Source organism: Salvelinus alpinus, chromosome 8, assembly GCF_045679555.1.
Source record: "Salvelinus alpinus chromosome 8, SLU_Salpinus.1, whole genome shotgun sequence".
NCBI lineage: Eukaryota > Metazoa > Chordata > Actinopteri > Salmoniformes > Salmonidae > Salvelinus > Salvelinus alpinus.
Window position 1 is genome coordinate 27,578,311 of NC_092093.1, and position 22,392 is coordinate 27,600,702.

The 22,392-nt window shown below is 46.6% G+C and overlaps 2 protein-coding genes across 2 annotated transcripts in view; one reads left to right on the forward strand and one right to left on the reverse strand.

Annotated features, from left to right (window-relative positions):
* The first annotated feature begins 10,183 nt into the window (after positions 1–10,183).
* On the forward strand, positions 10,184–13,200 carry LOC139582837 (inactive serine protease 35-like). Its single transcript, XM_071413216.1, has 2 exons — positions 10,184–10,430; positions 11,179–13,200. The coding sequence occupies exon 2, from the start codon at positions 11,198–11,200 to the stop codon at positions 12,692–12,694; it is 1,497 nt and encodes a 498-aa protein (XP_071269317.1). The 5' UTR covers positions 10,184–10,430; positions 11,179–11,197; the 3' UTR covers positions 12,695–13,200.
* Positions 13,201–13,246: 46 nt separating this feature from the next.
* LOC139582838 (clathrin coat assembly protein AP180-like) overlaps positions 13,247–22,392 on the reverse strand; it is a 60,423-nt gene continuing 51,277 nt past the window's right edge. The window contains exons 20-27 of the mRNA XM_071413218.1: positions 20,365–20,430; positions 16,904–17,023; positions 16,630–16,654; positions 16,378–16,444; positions 15,419–15,472; positions 15,195–15,275; positions 14,974–15,082; positions 13,247–14,866 (exon numbers count right to left, since the gene is read on the reverse strand). Coding sequence (XP_071269319.1) covers positions 14,993–15,082; positions 15,195–15,275; positions 15,419–15,472; positions 16,378–16,444; positions 16,630–16,654; positions 16,904–17,023; positions 20,365–20,430 — 503 coding nt within the window. The 3' untranslated portion in view covers positions 13,247–14,866; positions 14,974–14,992. The remainder of the gene's footprint in view (positions 14,867–14,973; positions 15,083–15,194; positions 15,276–15,418; positions 15,473–16,377; positions 16,445–16,629; positions 16,655–16,903; positions 17,024–20,364; positions 20,431–22,392) is intronic.

Below are 22,392 nucleotides of genomic sequence, written 5' to 3' on the forward strand. Positions count from 1 at the left end.
TGCACTGTATACACGGACTCTGTGACTCGGTTCATCAAGAAGGGCATAGAGGATGTTGTTCCTACTGTGATGATTAGAACTCATCTAAACCAAAAACTGTGGATAGACAGCAGCATTCGCGTGAAACTAAAAGCGCAAGCTACTGCATTTAACCACAGCAAGGTGACTGGGAACATGGACGCGTACAAACAAACCACCTATGACCTCCGTAAGGTAAAGTGGAGTCACAATTCAACAGCTCAGACACGAGACGCATGTGGCAGGGACTCCAGACAATCATGGTTTATAACGGGAAAGCCAGCCACATCGTGGACACCGACGCCTCACTCCCGGACAAGCTAAACACGTTCTTCGGCCACTTCGAGGAAAACAACACTGACGTGGGCCCCCAAATCAAATCAAAGTTTATTTGTCACGTGCGCCGAATACAACAGATGTAGATCTTACAGTGAAATGCTTACTTACCAACAGTGCAATATTTAAGAAAAAAATAGGTATTAGCTGAACAATAGATAAGTAAAGAAATAAAAAACAACGGTAAAAGACAGTGAAAAATATCAGTAGCGAGGCTATAACAGTAGCGAGGCTATATACAGGCACCGGTTAGTCTGGCTAATTGAGGTCCTGATATCCGTGGCCGACGTGAGTAACACATTCAATCAAAGCTGCCGACCCAGACGGGATCCCAAACAGCGTCCTTAGAGCATGTGCAGGCCAGCTGGCTGGTGTGTTTACGGACATATTCAATCTCTCCCCATCCCAGTCTGTTCCTGTACCCAAGAAAGTGAAGGTAACTGAACTAAATGACTATCGCCCCGTAGCACTCACTTCTGTCATCATGAAGTGCTTTGAGAGGCTAGTTAAGGACCATATCACCTCCACCTTACACGACACCCTAAACCCACTACAATTTGCATACCGCCCAATTGCTATTGAACTGCACACTGCCCTGTCACACCTGGGCAAGAGGAATACCTATGTGAGAATCCTGTTAATCAACTACAGCTCAGTCTTCAACACCAAAGTGCCCTCTAAGCTCGTCACTAAGCTCAGGGCCCTGGGTCTGAACCCCTCCCTATGTTACTGGGTCCTGGACTTCCTGAGGGGCCGACCCCAGATGGTGAAGGTAGGCAACAACAGGGGTGCGTGCTCAGCCCCCTCCTGTACTCCATGGATTACAGGCAACATTCGCACTGAGCTAAAGGGTAGAGCTGCCACGTTCAAGGTGCTGAACTCTTATAACTTATTTCTTATTACCCGGAAACTTATAAGAAATCCTGCTATGCCTTGCAACGAACCATCAAACAGGCAAAGCATCAATACAGGGCTAAGACTGAATCATACTACACCGGCTCCGAAGCTTGTCTTATGTGGCAGGGCTTGCAAACTATTACAGACTACAAAGGGAAGCACAGCCGCGAGCTGCCCAGTGACACAAGCCTACCAGACGAGCTAAATCACTTCTATGCTCGCTTCGAGGCAAGCAACACTGAGGCATGCATGAGAGCATCAGCTGTTCCGGACAACTGTGTGATCACGCTCTCCGTAGCCGACATGAGTAAGACCTTTAAACAGGTCAACATTCACAAGGCTGCGGGGCCAGACGGATTACCAGGACGTGTGCTCCGGGTATGTGCTGACCAACTGGCAGGTGTCTTCACTGACATTTTCAACATGTCCCTGATTGAGTCTGTAATACCAACATGTTTCAATCAGACCACCATAGTCCCTGTGCCCAAGAACATGAAGGCAACCTGCCTAAATGACTGCAGACCCGTAGCACTCACTTCGGTAGCCATGAAGTGCTTTGAAAGGCTGGTCATAGCTCACATCAACACCATTATCCCAGAAACCCTAGACCCACTCCAATTTGCATACCACCCAAACAGATCCACAGATGATGCAATCTCTATTGCACTCCACACTGCCCTTTCTCACCTGGACAAAAGGAACACCTATGTGAGAATGCTATTCATTGACTACAGTTCAGCGTTCAACACCATAGTACCCTCAAATCTCATCAATAAGCTAAGGATCCTGGGACTAAACACCTCCCTCTGCAACTGGATCCTGGACTTCCTGACGGGCTGCCCCCAGATGGTGAGGGTAGGTAGCAACACACCTGCCACGCTGATCCTCAACACTGGAGCCCCCCAGGGGTGCGTGCTCAGTCCATTCCTGTACTCCCTGTTCACCCATGACTGCATGGCCAGGCACGACTTCAACACCATCATTAAGTTTGCAGATGACACAACAGTGGTAGGCCTGATCACCGACAATGATGAGACAGCCTATAGGGAGGAAGTCAGAGACCTGGCCGGGTGGTGCCAGAATAACAACCTATCCCTCAACATAACCAAGACTAAGGAGATCATTGTGGACTAAAGGAAAAGGAGGACCGAGCACGCCCCCATTCTCATCGACATGGCTGTAGTGGAGCAAGTTGAGAGCTTCAAGTTCCTTGGTGTCCACATCACCAACAAACTAGAATGGTCCAAACACAACAAGACAGTCGTGAAGAGGGCACGACAAAGCATTTTCCCCTCAGGAAACTAAAAAGATTTGGCATGGGTCCTGGGATCCTCAAAAGGTTCTACAACTGCAACATCGAGAGCATCCTGACTGGTTGCATCACTGCCTGGTACGGCAATTGCTCAGCCTCCGACCTCAAGGCATTACAGAGGGTAGTGCATACGGCCCAGTACATCACTGGGGCTAAGCTGCCTGCCATCCAGGACCTCTACACCAGGCTGTGTCAGAGGAAGGCCCTAAAAATTGACAAAGACCCCAGCCACCCCAGTCATAAACTGTTCTCTCTACTACCGCATGGCAAGCGGCACCGGAGTGCCAAGTGTAGGACAAAAAGGATTCTCAACAGCTTTACCCCCAAGCCATAAGACTCCTGAACAGGTAATCAAATGCCTACCCGGACTATTTGCATTGTGTGCCCCCCCCAACCCCTCTTTTACGCTGCTGCTACTCTCTGTTTATCATATATGCATAGTCACTTCAACTATACATTCATGTACATACTACCTCAATTGGCCCAACCAACCAGTGCTCCCACACATTGGCTAACCGGGCTTTCTGCATTGTGTCCCGTCACCCACCACCCGCCAACCCCTCTTTTACGCTACTGCTACTCTCTGTTCATCATATATGCTTAGTCATTTTAACCATATCTACATGTACATACCTTCTCCGCTATGCAATCTGGTTTCAGAGTTGGACATGGGTGCACCTCAGCCACGCTCAGGGTCCTAAACGATATCATAACCGCCATCGATAAGAGACATTACTGTGCAGCCATATTCATCGACCTGGCCAAGGCTTTCAACTTTGTCAATCACCACATTCTTATCAGCAGACTCAACAGCCTTGGTTTCTCAAATGATTGCCTCGCCTGGTTCACCAACTACTTCTCTGATAGAGTTCAGTGTGTCAAATCAGAGGGCCTGTTTTCCAGGTCTCTGGCAGTCTCTATGGGGGTGCCACAGGGTTCAATTCTCGGGCTGACTCTCTTCTCTGTATACATCAATGATGTCGCTCTTGCTGCTGGTGATTCTCTGATCCACCTCTACGCAGACGACACCATTCTGTATCCCTCTGGCCCTTCTTTGGACATTGTGTTAACTAACCTCCAGACGAGCTTCAATGCCATACAACTCTCCTTCCGTGGCCTCTAACTGCTCTTAAAAGCAAGTAAAACTAAATGCATGCTCTTCAACCGATCGCTGCCCGCACCTGCCCGCCCGTCCAGCATCACTACTCTGGACGGTTCTGACTTAGAATATGTGGACAACTACAAATACCTAGGTGTCTGGTTAGACTGTAAACTCTCCTTCCAGACTCACATTAAGCATCTCCAATCCAAAATTAAATCTAGAATCGGCTTCTTACTTCGCAACAAAGCATCCTTCACTCATGCTGCCAAATATACCCTCGTAAAACTGACCATCTTACCGATCCTCGACTTCGGCGATGTCATTTACAAAATAGCCTCCAACACTCTACTCAACAAATTGGATGCAGTCTATCACAGTGCCATCCGTTTTGTCACCAAAGCTCTATATACTACCCACCACTGCGACCTGTACGCTCTCGTTGGCTGGCCGTCGCTTCATACTCGTCACCAAACCCACTGGCTCCAGGTCATCTACAAGTCTCTGCTAGGTAAAGCCCCGCCTTATCTCAGCTCACTGGTCACCATAGCAGCACCCACACGTAGCACGCGCTCCAGCAGGTATATCTCACTGGTCACCCCCAAAGCCAATTCCTCCTTTGGCCGCCTTTCCTTCTAGTTCTCTGCTGCCAATGACTGGAACAAACTGCAAAAAACACTGAAGCTGGAGACTCATATCTCCCTCACTAGCTTTAAGAACCAGCTGTCAGAGCAGCTCACAGATCACTGCACCTGTACATAGCCCATATGTAAATAGCCCATCCAACTACCCCATCCCCATACTGTATTTTTTTTTTTTAAATCTTGCTCCTTTGCACCCCAGTATCTCTACTTGCGCATTCATCTTCTGCACATCTACCATTCCAGTGTTTAATTGCAATATTGTAATTACTTCGCCACCATGGCCTATTTATTGCCTTACCTCCCTTATCCTACCTCATTTGCACATACTGTATATAGACTTTTTCTACTGTATTATTGACTGTATGTTTGTTTATTCCATGTGTAACTCTGTGTTGTTGTATGTGTCGAACTCTTGAACTTTATTAAGACGTTGTCACGCCCTGGCCTTAGTATTCTTTGTTTTCTTTATTATTTTAGTTAGGTCAGGGTGTGACATGGGTATTTATGTGGGTTTTTGTAGTGTCCAGGGTGATTGTAAGGTTTAGGGGGTTTATTTAGAGTAGTTGGCTTTATGTTTAGTATAGTTGTCTAGCTGTGTCTATGTTGTGTGTAGTTGTCTAGGAAAGTCTATGGTTGCCTGAATGGGTTCCCAATTAGAGACAGCTGGTTTCTGTTGTCTCTGATTGGGAGCCATATTTAAGGTAGCCATAGGCTTTAGTTTGTTGTGGGGAATTGTCTATGTAGAACGTTTGTAGCCTGTATGTATGTGCACAACGTTTGTAGCTTCACGGTCGTTTTGTTGTTTTGTTAGTTTGTATAGTGTTTTGTGTCGTGTTCATCTTCGTGGTGTTATTAAAAGAAGATGGCTTATTTTCCAAATGCTGCGTTTTGGTCCGAATCTCTTCCACACGATCGTGACAGAATTCCCCACCACAACAGGATCAAGCAGCATGATCGGAACCAACAACAGCGGCAAAGTAAACAGGACTCATGGACATGGGAGGAGATCCTGGACGGCAAAGGACCCTGGACTCAGCCAGGGGAATATCGCCGTCCCAAAGCGGAGCTGGAGGCAGCGAAAGCGGAGAGGCGGTTTTATGAGGCAAAGGCAAGGCAGAGTGGCTGGAAGCCCGTGAGTAACACCCAAAAATTTCTTGGGGGGGGGATAAAGGGGAGTGTGGCGAAGCCGGGTTGGATACCTGAGCCAACTCCCCGGGCTTGCCGTGGAGTAAGAGGGCGTCGTACTGGTCAGACACCGTGTTATGCGGTAAAGCGCACGGTGTCCCCAGTACGCGTGCTTAGCCCAGTGCGGGCTATTCCACCTTGCCGCACTGGGAGGGCTAGGTTGGGCATCGAGCCGAGTGCCATGAAGCCGGCCCAACGTATCTGGTCTCCAGTACGTCTCCTCGGGCCGGCGTACATGGCACCAGCCTTACAGGTGGTGTCCCCGGTTCGCCTGCATAGCCCAGTGCGGGCTATTCCACCTCGCCGCACTGGCAGGGCTACGGGGACCATTCAACCTGGTAAGGTTGGGGAGGCTCGGTGCTCAAGAGCACGTGTCCTCCTTCACGGTCCGGTATATCCGGCGCCACGCACTAAGCCACCTGTGCGTCTCCTGAGTCCTGTACACACTGTTATTTCTCCCCGCACTCGTCCTGAGGTGCGTGCCCTCAGTCCGGTACCACGCACCAGGCATATAGTGCGCTTTGAGAACTCAGTGTGCCCTGTTGTTGTTCCCCGTACTAGCCTTAAGGTGCGTGTCATTAGCCCGGTACCTCCAGTTCCGGTACCACGCACCAGGCCTACAGTGCGTCTCAGCCGGCCAGAGTCTGCCGTCTGCCCAGCGGCGCCTGAACTGCCCGTCTGCCCAGCGGCGCCTGAACTGCCCGTCTGCCCAGCGGCGCCTGAACTGCCCGTCTGCCCAGCGGCGCCTGAACTGCCCGTCTGCCCAGCGGCGCCTGAACTGCCCGTCTGCCCTACGCCGTCTGAACTGTCCGTCTGCCATGAGCCTGCAAAGCCGCCCGTCTGCCATGAGCCTGCAAAGCCGCCCGTCTGCCATGAGCCTACAGAGCCGTCCGCCAGACAGGAGCCGCTAGAGCCGTCCGCCAGACAGGAGCCGCCAGAGCCTTCCGCCAGACCGGATCAGCCAGAGCCTTCCGCCAGACCGGATCAGCCAGAGCCTTCCGCCAGACCGGATCAGCCAGAGCCTTCCGCCAGACCGGATCAGCCAGAGCCTTCCGCCAGACCGGATCAGCCAGAGCCTTCCGCCAGACCGGATCAGCCAGAGCCGTCAGCCAGCCATGACCAGCCAGAGCCGTCAGCCAGCCATGACCAGCCAGAGCCGTCAGCCAGCCATGACCAGCCAGAGCCGTCAGCCAGCCATGACCAGCCAGAGCCGTCAGCCAGCCATGACCAGCCAGAGCCGTCAGCCAGCCATGACCAGCCAGAGCCGTCAGCCAGCCATGACCAGCCAGAGCCGTCAGCCAGCCAGGATCCGCCAGCCAGTCCGGAGCTGCCGTCCCTCAGCCTGGAGCTGCCGTCCCTCAGCCCGGAGCTGCCGTCCCTCAGCCCGGAGCTGCCGTCCCTCATCCCGGTGTTGCCCCTTATCCCGGTGCTGCCCCTTGTGTCGATGTTACTCAAAAGATTAAGTGGGGGTAATATGAGGGTGGTCATTTGTAGGGGGAGATATAAGCTGGGATTGACTATGGTGGGGTGGGGACCTCGCCCTGAGCCTGAGCCACCACCGTGGTCAGATGCCCACCCAGGCCCTCCCCTAGACTTTGTGCTGGTGCGCCCGGAGTTCGCACCTTAAGGGGGGGGCTATGTCACGCCCTGGCCTTAGTATTCTTTGTTTTCTTTATTATTTTAGTTAGGTCAGGGTGTGACATGGGTATTTATGTGGGTTTTTGTAGTGTCCAGGGTGATTGTAAGGTTTAGGGGGTTTATTTAGAGTAGTTGGCTTTATGTTTAGTATAGTTGTCTAGCTCTGTCTATGTTGTGTGTAGTTGTCTAGGAAAGTCTATGGTTGCCTGAATGGGTTCCCAATTAGAGACAGCTGGTTTCTGTTGTCTCTGATTGGGAGCCATATTTAAGGTAGCCATAGGCTTTAGTTTGTTGTGGGGAATTGTCTATGTAGAACGTTTGTAGCCTGTATGTATGTGCACAACGTTTGTAGCTTCACGGTCGTTTTGTTGTTTTGTTAGTTTGTATAGTGTTTTGTGTCGTGTTCATCTTCGTGGTGTTATTAAAAGAAGATGGCTTATTTTCCAAATGCTGCGTTTTGGTCCGAATCTCTTCCACACGATCGTGACAGACGTCTGTTCCCTTTTTCCTTCAAACCTATACACAATTAGAATGCTTTATTTCCCTCAAGCAAACTATCCAATAACATTTACTCACATCCACGGGCCAGGATGGAATCAACATCAACATCTTTATGTAACAGTATAACTTTAGTCCGTTCCCTCGCCCCGAGGGACCCTCTGCACACATCAACAACGGTCGCCCACGAAGCATCGTTAACCATCGCTCCACAAAGGCCGCGGCCCTCTTGCAGAGAAAGGGGAACCACTACTTCAAGGTATCAGAGCAAGTGACGTAACCGATTGAAAATCTATTAGCGCGCACTACCGCTAACTAGCTAGCCATTTCACATCCGTTACATTTACAGCAGGAATGACTTACGCTGAGTTTAGATTGCACGAGGAAAACGGTAGATGGCAAATCGGATGTCATTGTTTTCAATGAGAGAACGGCTGTAAATGCTGTTAAGGTTGGCTGTAGACGGGACTTGCAGCCGGGGCTCAAATATGTACATTTCTTCTGTCTGCCATAGCGTGGTTTTCTACCGGATGTTGATTTGCACTGTTTGTTTACTGAAATCACCATAGCATCACATACCGTCGTGCTGGCTAGCTTTTGTAGTCACTGTCTTTCTTACTTTCTTGTCCGCTATGCCGATTGGTATGACCGTTTTTGCGTCACATTGGCTCTTTTACCGCATCTATTGTATGTGGAGCCCACAAACTTGCTGCTCCACAAAGGGCTAAACCTCTAGAATGAGGTGTGAAGTTCAGTCGAGGAGACTGTTATAATAGTGTTTAATATACATATTTGCACATTGTTGTTTGAAACCAACACTGGAGTGATTATCATCTCTCTCTAATCTCAGAGATAATCTGGCACATCTCACTAGGGAGGGAGAGAAGAAGAGAAAGAAGTTCCATATTACATAGAGGGAAGAGACATAGAATGAACACACACACAGTGTGTTCTCTCTCTACTCCTCTGCTTTACCTCACTTTTGCACTCACCATTCAGCTGTTGGTATATCAATATGAAAAGTTGTTGTTATTATGGCTATCATAAACAAACCAATGACCATCTTTGGCTCTTTCATTGACCTCAATTCCACGAGGCTGCTGAGGGGAGGACGGCTCATAATAATGACTGGAACGGAACCAATAGAATCGCATCAAACACATGGAAGCCATGTGTTTTATGTATTTGATACCAATACACTCATTCCACTCCAGCCATTACCACGAGCACATCCTCCCCTATTAATGTGTCAGCAACCTCCTGTTCTCATCAACCAATGGAAGAGTTCTACCAGGCTGCCCATTTACACAGAAGGGGAAAAAGCAAACAGTTCTTATATCCTTAAAAGCCTTATAATGGCATGCATTGTTGCATCTATGGGACCCATATAGAAACAAACAGCATAGGAACAGTCACACATCCACAGGAAGTTACATGTTAAGCCAGACGTATATATGGTAACATGAACCAGCCAAAGCTCTCTGTTAAAGACTGAAATGTTTAGATCTTTGACTGTGAGTACTGCTATTGCTATACTGTGTATTAAAGAGGAAAGGATAAGGAAGGGAAGTGGGGAGGAAGGAGGGAGAGGGGGAGAGAGGGAGGAAGAGAAAGAGTTCATTTGGTGAATGAGTTGAGTGCCTGTGCAGCCAGGAGGCCAATCCGTTGTCAAAATAAACCTGCTGGAGTTGAAACGCAGGTTGTTCCTTAAAGGTGCACTATGCAAAAATCTCTCCGGCATTTCCTGGTTGCTAAAATTCTAACGGTTCACCTAATTTCAGTTTGTGACAAAACAAGCAAATATTGTGTAAAGAATCATTGTTCCATCTAAACCGCTGTGAAATATATTTTCCATAACCAAAAATATTGCATTTTCAGCTATTTTATGCTGGTGTACAAAAACGAAAGTAAAAGACAAAAACGAAACTTAAGAATGGGATGCATAGAAATAGTGCACATAGAACAGATATACCCGCTTCTCAGACTTGATTTCAATGAGAATGACAGATAAACTCACATTTCTATGTGCATTTGGTGGGGTCGCCCAAAAACATACATATATATTGCAGCTTTAAGATCTATGAAGGTCTAGAGTTGAATCAATGTGTGTGTGTGTGTGTGTGTGTGTGTGTGTGTGTGTGTGTGTGTGTGTGTGTGTGTGTCCAACCCCAAACCATCTGCCTCTCACTGAGAGACAGCACAGGCAGTGTGTGAAGACACAAGCAGTCTAATGTTACCTGGCTGACATAAATCTGAATTTACAGTTTTGCCCACAGACACTGAAAACACAAAACATATCCCACACACAAACTCAACGACTGCCAGCCTGTCATTCAATAAGTTATTTTGTCATAAAACAATACAAAGCAACACCAGTAGATGTGTGAGGTGGGCAATGCAAATAAGTATATGGGGGCAAAAAAAAGTATAAAATACAATAACACGTTTTATATAATTTGCCTGCTTTTGGACATAAATTCCACAGTTCACATACTGAAGAACTTCATTCAACTTCAGTCAGTCCTCCTCCTTGCTTTCCGCAACACCAGGCAGTACCTCCCCCGGTGTTGCCTTGTAACATGAACGAGCCGCACTTTGTTATTCCCTTTTTTTCTTCATCATGGACAAATCTCCGTGAAGATCTCGCGAACGGCGTTCCATTGCGTTCCGTTTGTTTGATGCGCTGGCGATGATGGGACGCGGTCTTTCACTCACTGAATCATACCCGACTGGATGAAATACCGATTTATGTATTAAAAGAGGCATTTTGCTAACTTCTGCATTTCTTGTCAAATGCTTGCAGGTATGATTGTTTTGTTTACTCTCCATTTCAATCAGTTCACGTGTTAGGCAGGAATGTATAGACACAGGCCAGGCATTACTAATCAATGATCATCAACTTCAATTTCGACAACAGTTGCATTATTTACTTTGCATTGTGATGTTCTATGAGTGATTAGACTACTATGACCATTATGAGAAAATGTGATCGTTTTATCACCATTACGCATCACACTATAGCCAATAGGCCTATGTACAGTATTTCCACTAAATCATCATCGTTTCCATATTACATATTATAAAATCATATTTCTGGTCAGGTTCATACCTATGTTGTTCTTTTATCAAGCTGTTTCTTTTGTAGTCTTGCTGCATTATAATAAAGATTTCGTTGAATGTAGGCAAGTCTATGACAATATTTATAGTTGAAAAACAAACATCAAATGGCCTTAGTTCCATTTTTCAATCATGGTATCATCAGGTGAAAGTAGGCTATTGTTGGAGCCCAACGTTAGTTAGGCTACTACTTATCTGAATAAGCCAGTTGCCTATGTCACATAACTGTTCCAAACGTATAACGGACTTCACTACCAGCGGCATCTGCCGGTGAGACCGCTATTGCAAAGATAAGCCTTCAATAACACTAAAGCAGTTTGTTATGACTGTTTGGGATAAAGCACCCTCTGCTGGCCTGAGCCCTCATTTTATACACCAGTCACCTATGTCTTTCTTTTAGCTCACTCTTCCCTCCTCTCTCCTCTGTTTCGTAGGCCCTGGTGAAGCAGTGTGATGTGCCCCATTCCCCTGTGTCTGCTGCTCTGTGCCCTGCCCCTGTGTGTTCCTGTCTGGGGGGGCCACGGTGACGATGATGATGATAAAGAGTATGGCTGGTCCGTGCAGAGTGTCCCGTTGATTCTGGACAGGCACACAGTGCATCTGCGGACTCCCACATTTGGGGGGAAGGATGAGGGGTCAGATGGGGAGGGGGAGGGGATGTGTGGGATAGAGTGTCAGAGCGCTCTCCCCCCTCCCGACCAGGCCACAGTGGAGAGCATGCTGGGATACGAGACGGTGTATGAAAACGGCACGCGCACACACACCGATGTCACACTGCAGGGCCTGAATGAGACGACTTCACGCACACCCTCACACACTCGCAGGAAACGTCAGGTGTACGGCTTGGACGGGCGCTTTGTCATCTCAGACAGCCACTTTACCACCAACTACCCGTTCTCCACGGCGGTCCGCCTGTCCACAGGCTGCTCCGGGGTCCTGGTGTCTGACAAACACATCTTGACGGCAGCCCACTGTGTCCACGACGGGAAGGACTACCTACAGGGGGTCCGCAGGCTGAAAGTCGGGGTCCTACAGGTCAAATCTAAACGAGGTAGGGGAGGGGGGAGGAGGAGGGGGGGGAGGAGGAGAGGTGGGAGGAGAGGAGGAGATGTGGAAAGGGTGGGAAAGGTGGAAGGAGAGGAAGAGGTTGGAGAAGAGGAGGAGGATGGGAATGGGATAGATGAAGAAGGACCGAGACAGGAGCAGAGACGGAGAGGAGGGAGGCAGAGAGGAATGAAGGGAAAGGGGGAGATACAGAACGCGGTTGATGGGGAGACCGGAGCAGAGGGAGGTGAAGAAGGGAACACAGAGAAGGAGAGAAGAGAGGGAGGGGGTAGGCAGAGAACGAGAGGTAGCAGAAGTAGCCGTGTACAACGCAGCACAGAAACTAAAAAGCAGCCCTCCTTCCGCTGGACACGCGTGAAACAAATCCACATCCCCAAGGGTTGGATACACACAGGGGACGATGACACTAACGCCGTTACCCCTGACTATGACTACGCCCTCCTAGAGTTGAAACGGCCAATCAAACAGAAGCACATGGAGCTGGGGGTGGCGCCCGCTGCAAAGCCCCTCCCCTTAGGTCGCATCCACTTCTCAGGGTTTGACAATGAGCCAGAGGGAGGACAAACGGAAGGAGAGAAAGAAAAGGTGGTCTATCGCTTCTGTTCAGTGACGGAGGAGTCAGACGACCTGTTGTATCAGCACTGTGACGCCCAGCAGGGGGCGTCAGGTGCTGGCGTATACATCCGGCTCAGACAGGAAGTGGAGGGATCCAATAAGAGGAAGTGGCAGCGGAAGGTGATTGGAGTGTTCTCAGGGCACCGCTGGGTGGAAGGGGACCGGGGTGAAAAGAGGGATTATAATGTGGCGGTGAGGATCACTCCACCTAAATACGCTCAGATCTGCCACTGGATCCATGGGGATCCCAGCATGTGTACGAAGGCCTGAGAAGTCAGGGATCTATCTGCTGGATCTGTCAGACTGATCAGAGGAAGAAACAAATGTTCATCTAGCACTTTTCACTGAGACCTCAAAGTGCTGCAATGGTGGTCAACGAACTATCAAATGGCCAGCACAGACAGATCAGATGGAATAGGATTTCAGAATATGGGAGGATTTTCATGCTCCGGTCAATCAAACAGATTCCTATCCAGAATGCCCCAAAAATATTTTGAGGTCTCAAAATTCTATGGTGCTCTCCAAACACTAACAGGTTTTCCAGTCTTATATTCCTTTATGTGTTGCTTCCAAGAAATGCCCATTGTGCACGTAATACGGGGGCTAAGATTAATTCCATTGGTGCTTATTTTTACCATTTCTGCATGATTCATAGTTTTGCTATCTGGCTTAAATGTAAATGTGTCTTTTGTTGAGTATTTCCTAAATATAAATTTAGCTTGTTAAAAATAATTTGTATTTCTTTATATTAAAGCCTACCATTGAATACCAAAAAATGTGTGATGGACTGAACATCAAACATGAATGACAACAGTGAAGACATCAGTGTATTTGAATTTTATTCGATCTCAATGGGACTCACATGCAAGTGGGGGAGAGGAGAGGAGTGATGCCATCCAAGAACCAAACAACACTGCCTTCAACCAAATATATAGCAAACATTGTTATCCACATTATTGTATATGATACGTTTTATGTATCTTTTTCTTTCTCAACACATTAATATAGTCACTTTGGAAGAGAAACAACACATGGAACATCCAGTGTATATCTGAATACTTTACCGCCAATTAGTTCGTAAACACCCCTGGAGTGTTGCTTCAGCGGACGATACAAGCGTACTGATCACTGCATCACCATGACCTGGTGGAAGTGTCCCAGTAATGTTTACAAACATTTCCTTGTCTCATTCACTCCATGACCACTGATAGGTGTAAGGACTGCATTATTTCCACCAACTGCCTTTCACCTATCGATTCAATTCAGATAGTTGGCCGTTAAGGAAAGGAGACAAGTATATTTTGATTTTTAAAAGTATTTGGATGCAACCCAGATCAACTTCACTTGACATGCTTAAATGCAGTACCACTTCACACCAACAGGGAGTGCAACAGTAAACACTGGGACTGAGTTTGCATTCAATACTGCCTTCAAATACAGATAGGGAGATACTGTACAAGGGAAAGGCTCTTTTTTTAATCTTCTTGCATTTTTTTCAATCTTACAATTCATAGACATAATTAAAATATATGATACATTTTCTCTCAAAATAAAGACTAAAGAAATATATGTATAATCTATCATTTAACATTTACATTTACATTTAAGTCATTTAGCTGACGCTCTTATCCAGAGCGACTTACAAATTGGAAAGTTCATACATATTCATCCTGGTCCCCCCGTGGGGAATGAACCCACAACCCTGGCGTTGCAAGCGCCATGCTCTACCAACTGAGCCACACGGGACCATTTAAAATATTCAAAAACGCATATGTCAATTTGAACATAGTCAACAAATGTTGCATGTAACACACAATAAAAAAAACGGACAAAATAAAAACAAAAATGAATTGAATGGAAAATGGAAGTTGTCATATGATTCGTCATCTCGTAAACCCAGATTTGTGATGATACATATTTCAATATTCATCAATATACACCCATAGAACTGTATAAGAGGCTGGATGGATCAATGAATGGAGAGAAGTACAACTAAGTGTTGAATAACGTCAGCAACACAGCTCAGTACAGAATTTGATTGGACAGCAAGGGAGGGGATAGGGCAGGGATTGGCCAGTGAGGTTTACACACACCGAACACAGTTCACGGTTAACAACACATTCCAACTCAGCTCTTTCAGGGAGTACCAGAATGATTCAAAATACAATAGAAGTTTTTATGTTACATTTTTTGTCTTAATTTAAGTAAAGGATAACATTGAAGTACACACACACACATACACATTTTTGTTTTCTGTATTTATGATTCACATCCACGGTTTGTGCTAAAACATCAGACAGAGAGGGAGGGCGGGGTTACGGGGAAGTCAGAGGGCAGGGGTCGTAATGCTGATGGCTGATTGGCTGAAGGGACTTGGGCGTGACAGGAAGGCGGGGAGTGCACACATCCACATCGATAGAGCTCCAGACACAACGACAACCTCTGGAGAGAGAGAGAGAGTTGATTACCACAATGTTTTTCTGTAACTCTCTCTTTTCATTGCATTGTGTGTATATAGTTTGGTGGCGCTGTGAGAGAGAGAGCCCTACCTAGGAGGGTTAGAGGGGTTTACATGAAGTCCTTGATGTTGAGGTCATCCAAGGCATTCTTGGGAGGAGGAGGCCTCCTCGGACTCCCGGCCATCCCTGGAGATCCCATCTGTCACAGGAAACACTGTGTCATGGAATAGGTGTGTGTGTGTGTGTGTGTGTGTGTGTGTGTGTGTGTGTGTGTGTGTGTGTGTGTGTGTGTGTGTGTGTGTGTGTCTTACCGGTGCTCCTGGGGTTGCAGGGGCTCCAAAGCCTGGCCTAACCATGGGCATCATGGGAGCTCCAGCCCCGACCGCTCCGCCCTGAGATGGAGAGAGGAGACAGTCAGACGCTATGGCAGCTACTATCTCTCACAGTGGCACCAAACTAAGTGGGCCACCTATTGGGGTCATTGGCCATCTTAGGTGCTCCTAATGGTCCTAGACCGAGGGTGGGGTGGTCTTACCATGCTGAATCCTTGGTTAGACCCCATAAAAGAAGGGGACCCCATTGGAACGTTCTAGGGGTGTGGAGGGGGGAAGAGGAGGTGGGATGTTACTACACTACATACAACACAGGCACAACAAAGACAACACTGCAACAGCAAACACACAGACATATCATTGACACACACACACACAACACAGACAAAGACATCATTAAAACAGATTCAACAGAGAGAGAGAGAGAGAGAGAGAGAGAGAGATCACATAGAAAACCTAGCCTCTAAAATCTGGTTCAGGTGATTTGCTCAAGCAGAAGCATTTGAAGAGCACAGGGTCAATTATAGGAACACATGATCAGGCAGACCAGTTTAATCAGCAACTAAATATCAGATTTTTATATCTAGTAGTAAGGCTTTGGCTAAATTAATAGCTGAAGCCATGGGGCAATACAGCAACTATAGACCCTATAGCGAAAGCTTTTTGGCCAAGTGAAGCAATGGTAAGTGCAGCTTATTAAATTATGAAGCTAAAGTGATCTAAATGCGACTGTTTTGTAGTGTGTTTTGTTTGGACCCTGAGAAGTGGAGCTGTTGCTAAAGAAAGCCAATGGGGATAGAAATAAAGATATATGCAGATGAGCAGGGCATTTCGGGGTCACCGAAGGGTCATGTGGCTTGCTCGAGGTCAGAACCATAAGAGAAGAAACGGGAAGTGGTTTTCCAAGCAGCTCCTTAGTTTGGGACAAACATCAGCCCTCTCAGAGCTCTCCAGGGGTTATTCCCAATCCAACCCATAGTTTTCCCACAAAATGTTCACCCCTTTTAAACCGAACGCCAAACTCCAAATTTCCATTTTCCCAGTGTTGTGATTGGACCACCCTGGAGAGTCAGAGAGGAACGGCGCGTGTAATTTGTTCCATTCCATGCCCGTCACTGCCATGTCGCTGCACTCCATGCTATATGAACCAGACAACATTTACCATGGGAGCGTTCCAACTGGGAGGAGCTACCTGAGGAGTTGACCAGCCTCCCATCGTGTTCTCCCCCCTGCGGAAGAATGTCAATCAGTCAGTAAGCCAATAGAAAAAGAGAAAGAAAAGACAGCTATAGCCTCCCAACCTTTTAAAATGTAAAGCTCATTGAGCACATGGAAAATGCTATGTGATTGTAATCCATGGCATTAAGTGACATTTCGATACACAAAAAGACAGACTCAAAACAGGAAAACTTACGGTTTTTGGCTCCCCATTCCCAGATCTGAGAGAGAGAAAATAAGACATTGGACAATTAATATTTCCCAGTCACAGAATAATGTCCATTCAGTATCTTATCACATGTATAAGTACTATGTAACATGACGTACCGCCACTGTAATGACAATGTACCTAGCAGCGGTATGTAACTACCATGTAAATTCATGTCTATGCATAGCTGGGCAGCACCATGATGCTGAAATGCTTCAGGCCAAATAGAGGATCACTGTCATGCGTCTGCTCAGAGACTTACTGCTAGCCATGCTAGCCATGGTGGCGTCCAGGTCTCCTCCCATAGATTTAACTGGAGACGAGGCTGCCACGGCCTGGGGTGTCATAGAAGGCATCAAAACATCCCCTAGACCATCAAAAGCTACAGGAGACACGAGGAAGGGGGAGAGAGAGATAGCAATGGGGAGGGGGGAGAAGAGGATGGAGAGGGGGAGAGAGAGACAGAAAGGGGTGAGAGAGAGAGGGAAAGGGGTGAGAGAGAGAGGGAAAGGGGAGAGAGAGACAGAGAGAGAGAGAGAGAGAGAGAGAGAGAGAGAGAGAGAGAGAGAGAGAGAGAGAGAGAGAGAGTCAGAGAGTGAGAGCGAGCGAGCGAGAGAAAGAGAGAGGTGGGTGAGAGAGAGGGAAAGGGGAGAGAGAGAGAGGGAAAGGGGAGAGAGAGAGAGAGAGAGAGAGAGAGAGAGAAAGTGAGAGCGAGAGAAAGAGAGAGGGGGTGAAAGACAGGTTTAGATCAAACAGTCACAATAATCCTTTCAGATCATAACAGGAGGGGTCCTCCTTACGAGTGGGATTACCATGATAACATATTGATACGGTCTCCATGTCAAAAGTGATCAGAGACGAGTATAGCAAGCCCTCGTACTGATACTCACTATGACTGTGAGGACATGTACTGTGCCTTCACACACACACACAAATATGCAATATACAGTTTAAGTAATGCTCTCCATGTACATGTAATATCAATAAAGAGCATTCATATTTTGTTTACTTAACACTACTCAATAGTGTTACACTCTTGTGGTGTTATCTGGAACCTAAAAGGGTTCTTCGGCTGTCCCCATAGGATAACCCTTTGAAAAACCATTTTTGGTTCCAGTTTGAATCCTTTTGGTTTCCATGTAGAATCCTTTCCACAGAGGGTTCTACATGGAACCAAAAAGGGTTCTACCTGGAACCAAAAATGGTTATCCTATGGGGACAGCCGAATAAGCCATTTGGAACCCTTTTTTCTAAGAGTGTAGTATCTTGTTAGCGAGATTGTTTGAGATAGGGTATCACCCTCTGTATCTAGGTGACAGTTAGGATGCAGCCTCTACTCTAGAGTGAGAAAGCACTGCAGCCTAGCCAGTACAAAGCTAAATGGGCATTGTGATGTGAGCATGTCACACATTGTATATATTAAGCATCTGTCAGAGCAGAGGGAACAGAACAGCAGCAGTGGCTCTCCTACTGCAGTGCAGCAATGCACTGTGGGAAACCAGCACATCAATGGGCCAGAACACTCACCCAATCAGAGTGCAGGAAGCAAGCAATGAGCCAGCCCCAGAGCCAGATGGAGAGAGGGTGGTGAGAGAGAAGAGAGAACGAGAGGATAGAGAGAGTGTGAGAGCGAGTGATTGAGAGCGAGAGACAAAGCGCAGAAGGAGAAAAAGGGGGAGGGAGAGGATGGAAGGGTAAGAAGAAAGGGAAAAAGTAGAAGGGAAAAATAATGGAGTGAGTTAGATGACAAATGTTGCGAGAGAAAGAGAGATGGAGGAGAAAGAGTTAAGCCATAAGCAGTAGTATTTGCAGATCGTCAGTAACATAGCATGCAGGCTAGTGACAGCCATGACCATGAAACAGGGAACATTGCCACGGTAACACAGTTACCAGGGTTACCAAGTGGCTGAGTGAAAAACACTCAGTTGTCTCTCTCATCAACGGAGTGAGAGAGACAACTAAGGACAGAAGCTAGAACAATAATGACCATACAAAACAGCAGTATGCATGTGGAACGGCCATAAAACCAAGTTACATACAATCAGGATGTATTCAGTCAGACAGACACATGTTCATATACATGTGTGTTGTCTGTTGTTACTAATACAAGGGTTATTAAAAAAGTCAAATAGAAGAATGATCACTGTATACAAAAAATGTATGTGAAATAATATATCTAGATTGTCAAAAATACACACACAATAAGCTTTTAATATATCCACTGTAACTTTGTCAGATATATTTGGCGATGTGGTTACATATTACAGTACAATGGAAAATATTATGTGGTACAGTTGAAGTCGGAAGTTTACATACACTTAGGTTGGAGACATTAAAACTCGTTTTTCAACCACTCCACAAATGTCTTGTTAACAAACTATAGTTTTGGCAAGTCGGTTAGGTCATCTACTTTGTGCATGACACAAGTAATTTTTCCAACACTTGTTTACAGACAGATGATTTCACTTATAATTCACTGTATCACAATTCCAGTGGGTCAGAAGTTTACATACACTAAGTTGACTGTGCCTTTAAACAGCTTGGAAAATTCCAGAAAATTATGTCATGGCTTTAGAAGCTTCTGATAGGCTAATTGACATAATTTGAGTCAATTGGAGGTGTACCTGTGGATGTATTTCAAGGCCTACCTTCAAACTCAGTGCCTCTTTGCTTGCCATCATGGGAAAATCAAAAGAAATCAGCCAAGGGGACTGATGCACGTCACAAAATAGATGGCATCGTGAGGAGGAAAAATGTGGAAATATTGAAGCAACATCTCAAGACATCAGTCAGGAAGTTAAAGCTTGGTCGCAAATGGGTCTTCCAAATGGACAATGACACCAAGCCTACGTCCAAACCTGGGGCAAAATGGCTTAAGGACAACAAAGTCAAGGTATTGGAGTGGCTAGCACAAAGCCCTGACCTCAATCCTACAGAATATTTGTAGGCAGAACTGAAAAAGGATGTGCGAGTAAGGAGGCCTACAAACCTGACTCAATTACACCAGCTTTGTCAGGAGGAATGGACCAAAATTCACCCAACTTCTTGTGGGAAGCTTGTGGAAGGCTACCCGAAACGTTTGATCCAAGTTAAACAATTTAAAGGCAATGCTACCAAATACTGATTGAGTGTATGTAAACTTCTGACCCACTGGGAATGTGATGAAAGAAATAAAAGCTGAAATAAATAATTCTCTCTACTATTATTCTGACATTTCACATTCTTAAAATAAAGTGGTGATCCTAACTGACCTAAGACAGGGAATTTTTACTAGGATTAAATGTCAGGAATTGTGAAAAACTGAGTTTAAATGTATTTGGCTAAGGTGGATGTAAACTTCCGCCTTCAACTGTATATTTAAGCAATAATGCCCGAGGGTATGTGGTATATGACCAATATACCATGGCTAAGGCCTGTTCTTTAAGCATGACTCAACGTGGAGTGCCTGGATACAGTCTTTAGCCGTGGTATATTGGCCATATACCACAAACCCCCGAGGTGCCTTTTTGCTATTATAAACTGGTTAATAATGGAATTAGAAGAGTAAAAATAAATGTTTTGTCATAGGGTCTGATATAACACGGCTTTCAGCCAATCAGCATTCAGGTTTTGAACCATCCAGTTTATAATTACTGTTATGTGTCTTACATACAATGTGAATGGGTCATGCCTGGTGCGTGTGTCGTGCATGGTGGGTGTGTCGTGCATCGGTAGGTACATTACCTGCCATCAGCTCAGCACCAGAGGCAGCTGCAGGGGCAGCAGGCTTGGTCTCTCCACCAGTGGAGTCTGATGGGTAAAACCAAACCAAGCCAAACCAAACCATACCAGGCCAAGGTGAGCCAAGCCATTAGCAGTGCAGCATGTGGGCAGAGAAGGGTTAAGAAGTCAGCCATCCGCTCCACACTAGGAACGCCAAACAGATAGAGCAGCATTATCACTGTCAGATAGGTCAGTAGACATACACAGGTATACACACATACAGTACACACCAATAGAAACTCCTTTGATCCCAATACGCTGCGGCACATCTACATCTAAACTCAGAAAAAAAGAAACATCCCTTTTGCAGGACCTTGTCTTTCAAAGATAATTCGTAAAAGTCCAAATAACTTCACAGAGGCGGCGACAGGTAGCCTGGTGGTTAGAGCGTTGGACTTGTAAACGAAAGGTTGCAAGATCGAATCCCTGAGCTGACAAGGTAAAAATCTGTTGTTCTGCCCCTGAACAAGGCAGTTAACCGACTGTTCCTAGGCCGGCATTGAAAATAAGAATTTGTTCTTAACTGACTTGCCTAGTTAAATAAAGGTAAAATTAATAAAAAAACAGATCTTCATTGTAAAGGGTTTAAACACTGTTTCCCATGCTTGTTCCATGAACATGCACCTGTGGAACGGTTGTTAAGACACTAACAGCTTACAGACGGTAGGCAATTAAGGTCACAGTTATGAAAACTTAGGACACTAAAGAGGCCTTTCTACTGACTCTGAAAAACACCAAAAGAAAGATGCCCAGTGTCCCTGCTCATCTGTGTGAATGTGCTTGAGGCATGAGGACTGCAGATGTGGCCAGGGCAATAAGTTGCAATGTCCGTACTGTGAGATGCCTAAAACAGCGCTAAAGGGAGACAGGACAGACAGCTGATCGTCCTCACAGTGGCAGACCACGTGTAACAACACCTGCACAGGATCGGTACATCCGAACATCAAACCTGCGGGACAGTACAGGATGGCTACAACTGCCTGAGTTACACCAGGAACGCACAATCCCTCTATCAGTGCTCAGACTGTCCGCAATAGGCTGAGAGAGGCTGGACTGAGGGATTGTAGGCCTTTTGTAAGGCTGGTCCTCACCAGACATCACCGGCTACAATGTTGCCTATGGGCACAAACCCACCGTCGCTGGACCAGACAGGACTGGCAAAAAGTGCTATTCACTGACGAGTCGCGGTTTTGCCTCACCAGGGGTGATAGTCGGATTCGCGTTTATTGTCGAAGGAATGAGCGTTACACCGAGGCCTGTACTCTGGAGCGGGATCTATTTGGAGGTGGAGGGTCCGTCATGGTCTGGGACGGTGTGTCACAACATCATCGGACTGAGCTTGTTGACTTTGCAACCAATCACAACACTTTGCGTTACAGGGAAGACATCCTCCTCCCTCATGTGGTACTCTTCCTGCAGGCTCATCCTGACATGACCCTCCAGTATGACAATGCCACCAGCCATACTGCTCGTTCTGTGCGTGATTTCCTGCAAGACAGGAATGTCAGTGTTCTGCCATGGCCAGTGAAGAGCCCGGATCTCAATGCCATTGAGCACGTCTGGGACCTGTTGGATCGGAGGGTGAGGGCTAGGGCCATTCCCCTCAGAAATGTCAGGGAACTTGCAGGTGCCTTGGTGGAAGAGTGTGTAACATCTCACAGCAAGAACTGGAAAATCTGGTGCAGTCCATGAAGAGGAGATGCACTGCAGTACTTAATGCAGCTGGTGGCCTCACCAGATACCGACTGTTACTTTTGATTTTGACCCCCCCTTTGTTCAGGGACACATTATTCAATTTCTGTTAGTCACATGTCTGTGGAACTTGTTCAGTTTGTGTCTCAGTTGTTGAATCTTGTTATGTTCATACAAATATTTACACATGTTAAGTTTGCTGAAAATAAACGCAGTTGACAGTGAGAGGACGTTTCTTCTCTGAGTTTACTTAGCAACACAAACTCAATATGCTCTAGAGAATACATAGAAAAGTCA

Coding starts and splice junctions, on each gene's coding strand:
- LOC139582837 (XM_071413216.1), top strand. CDS start 11,198: ATGTGCCCCATTCCCCTGTGTCTGCTGCTCTGTGCCCTGCCCCTGTGT.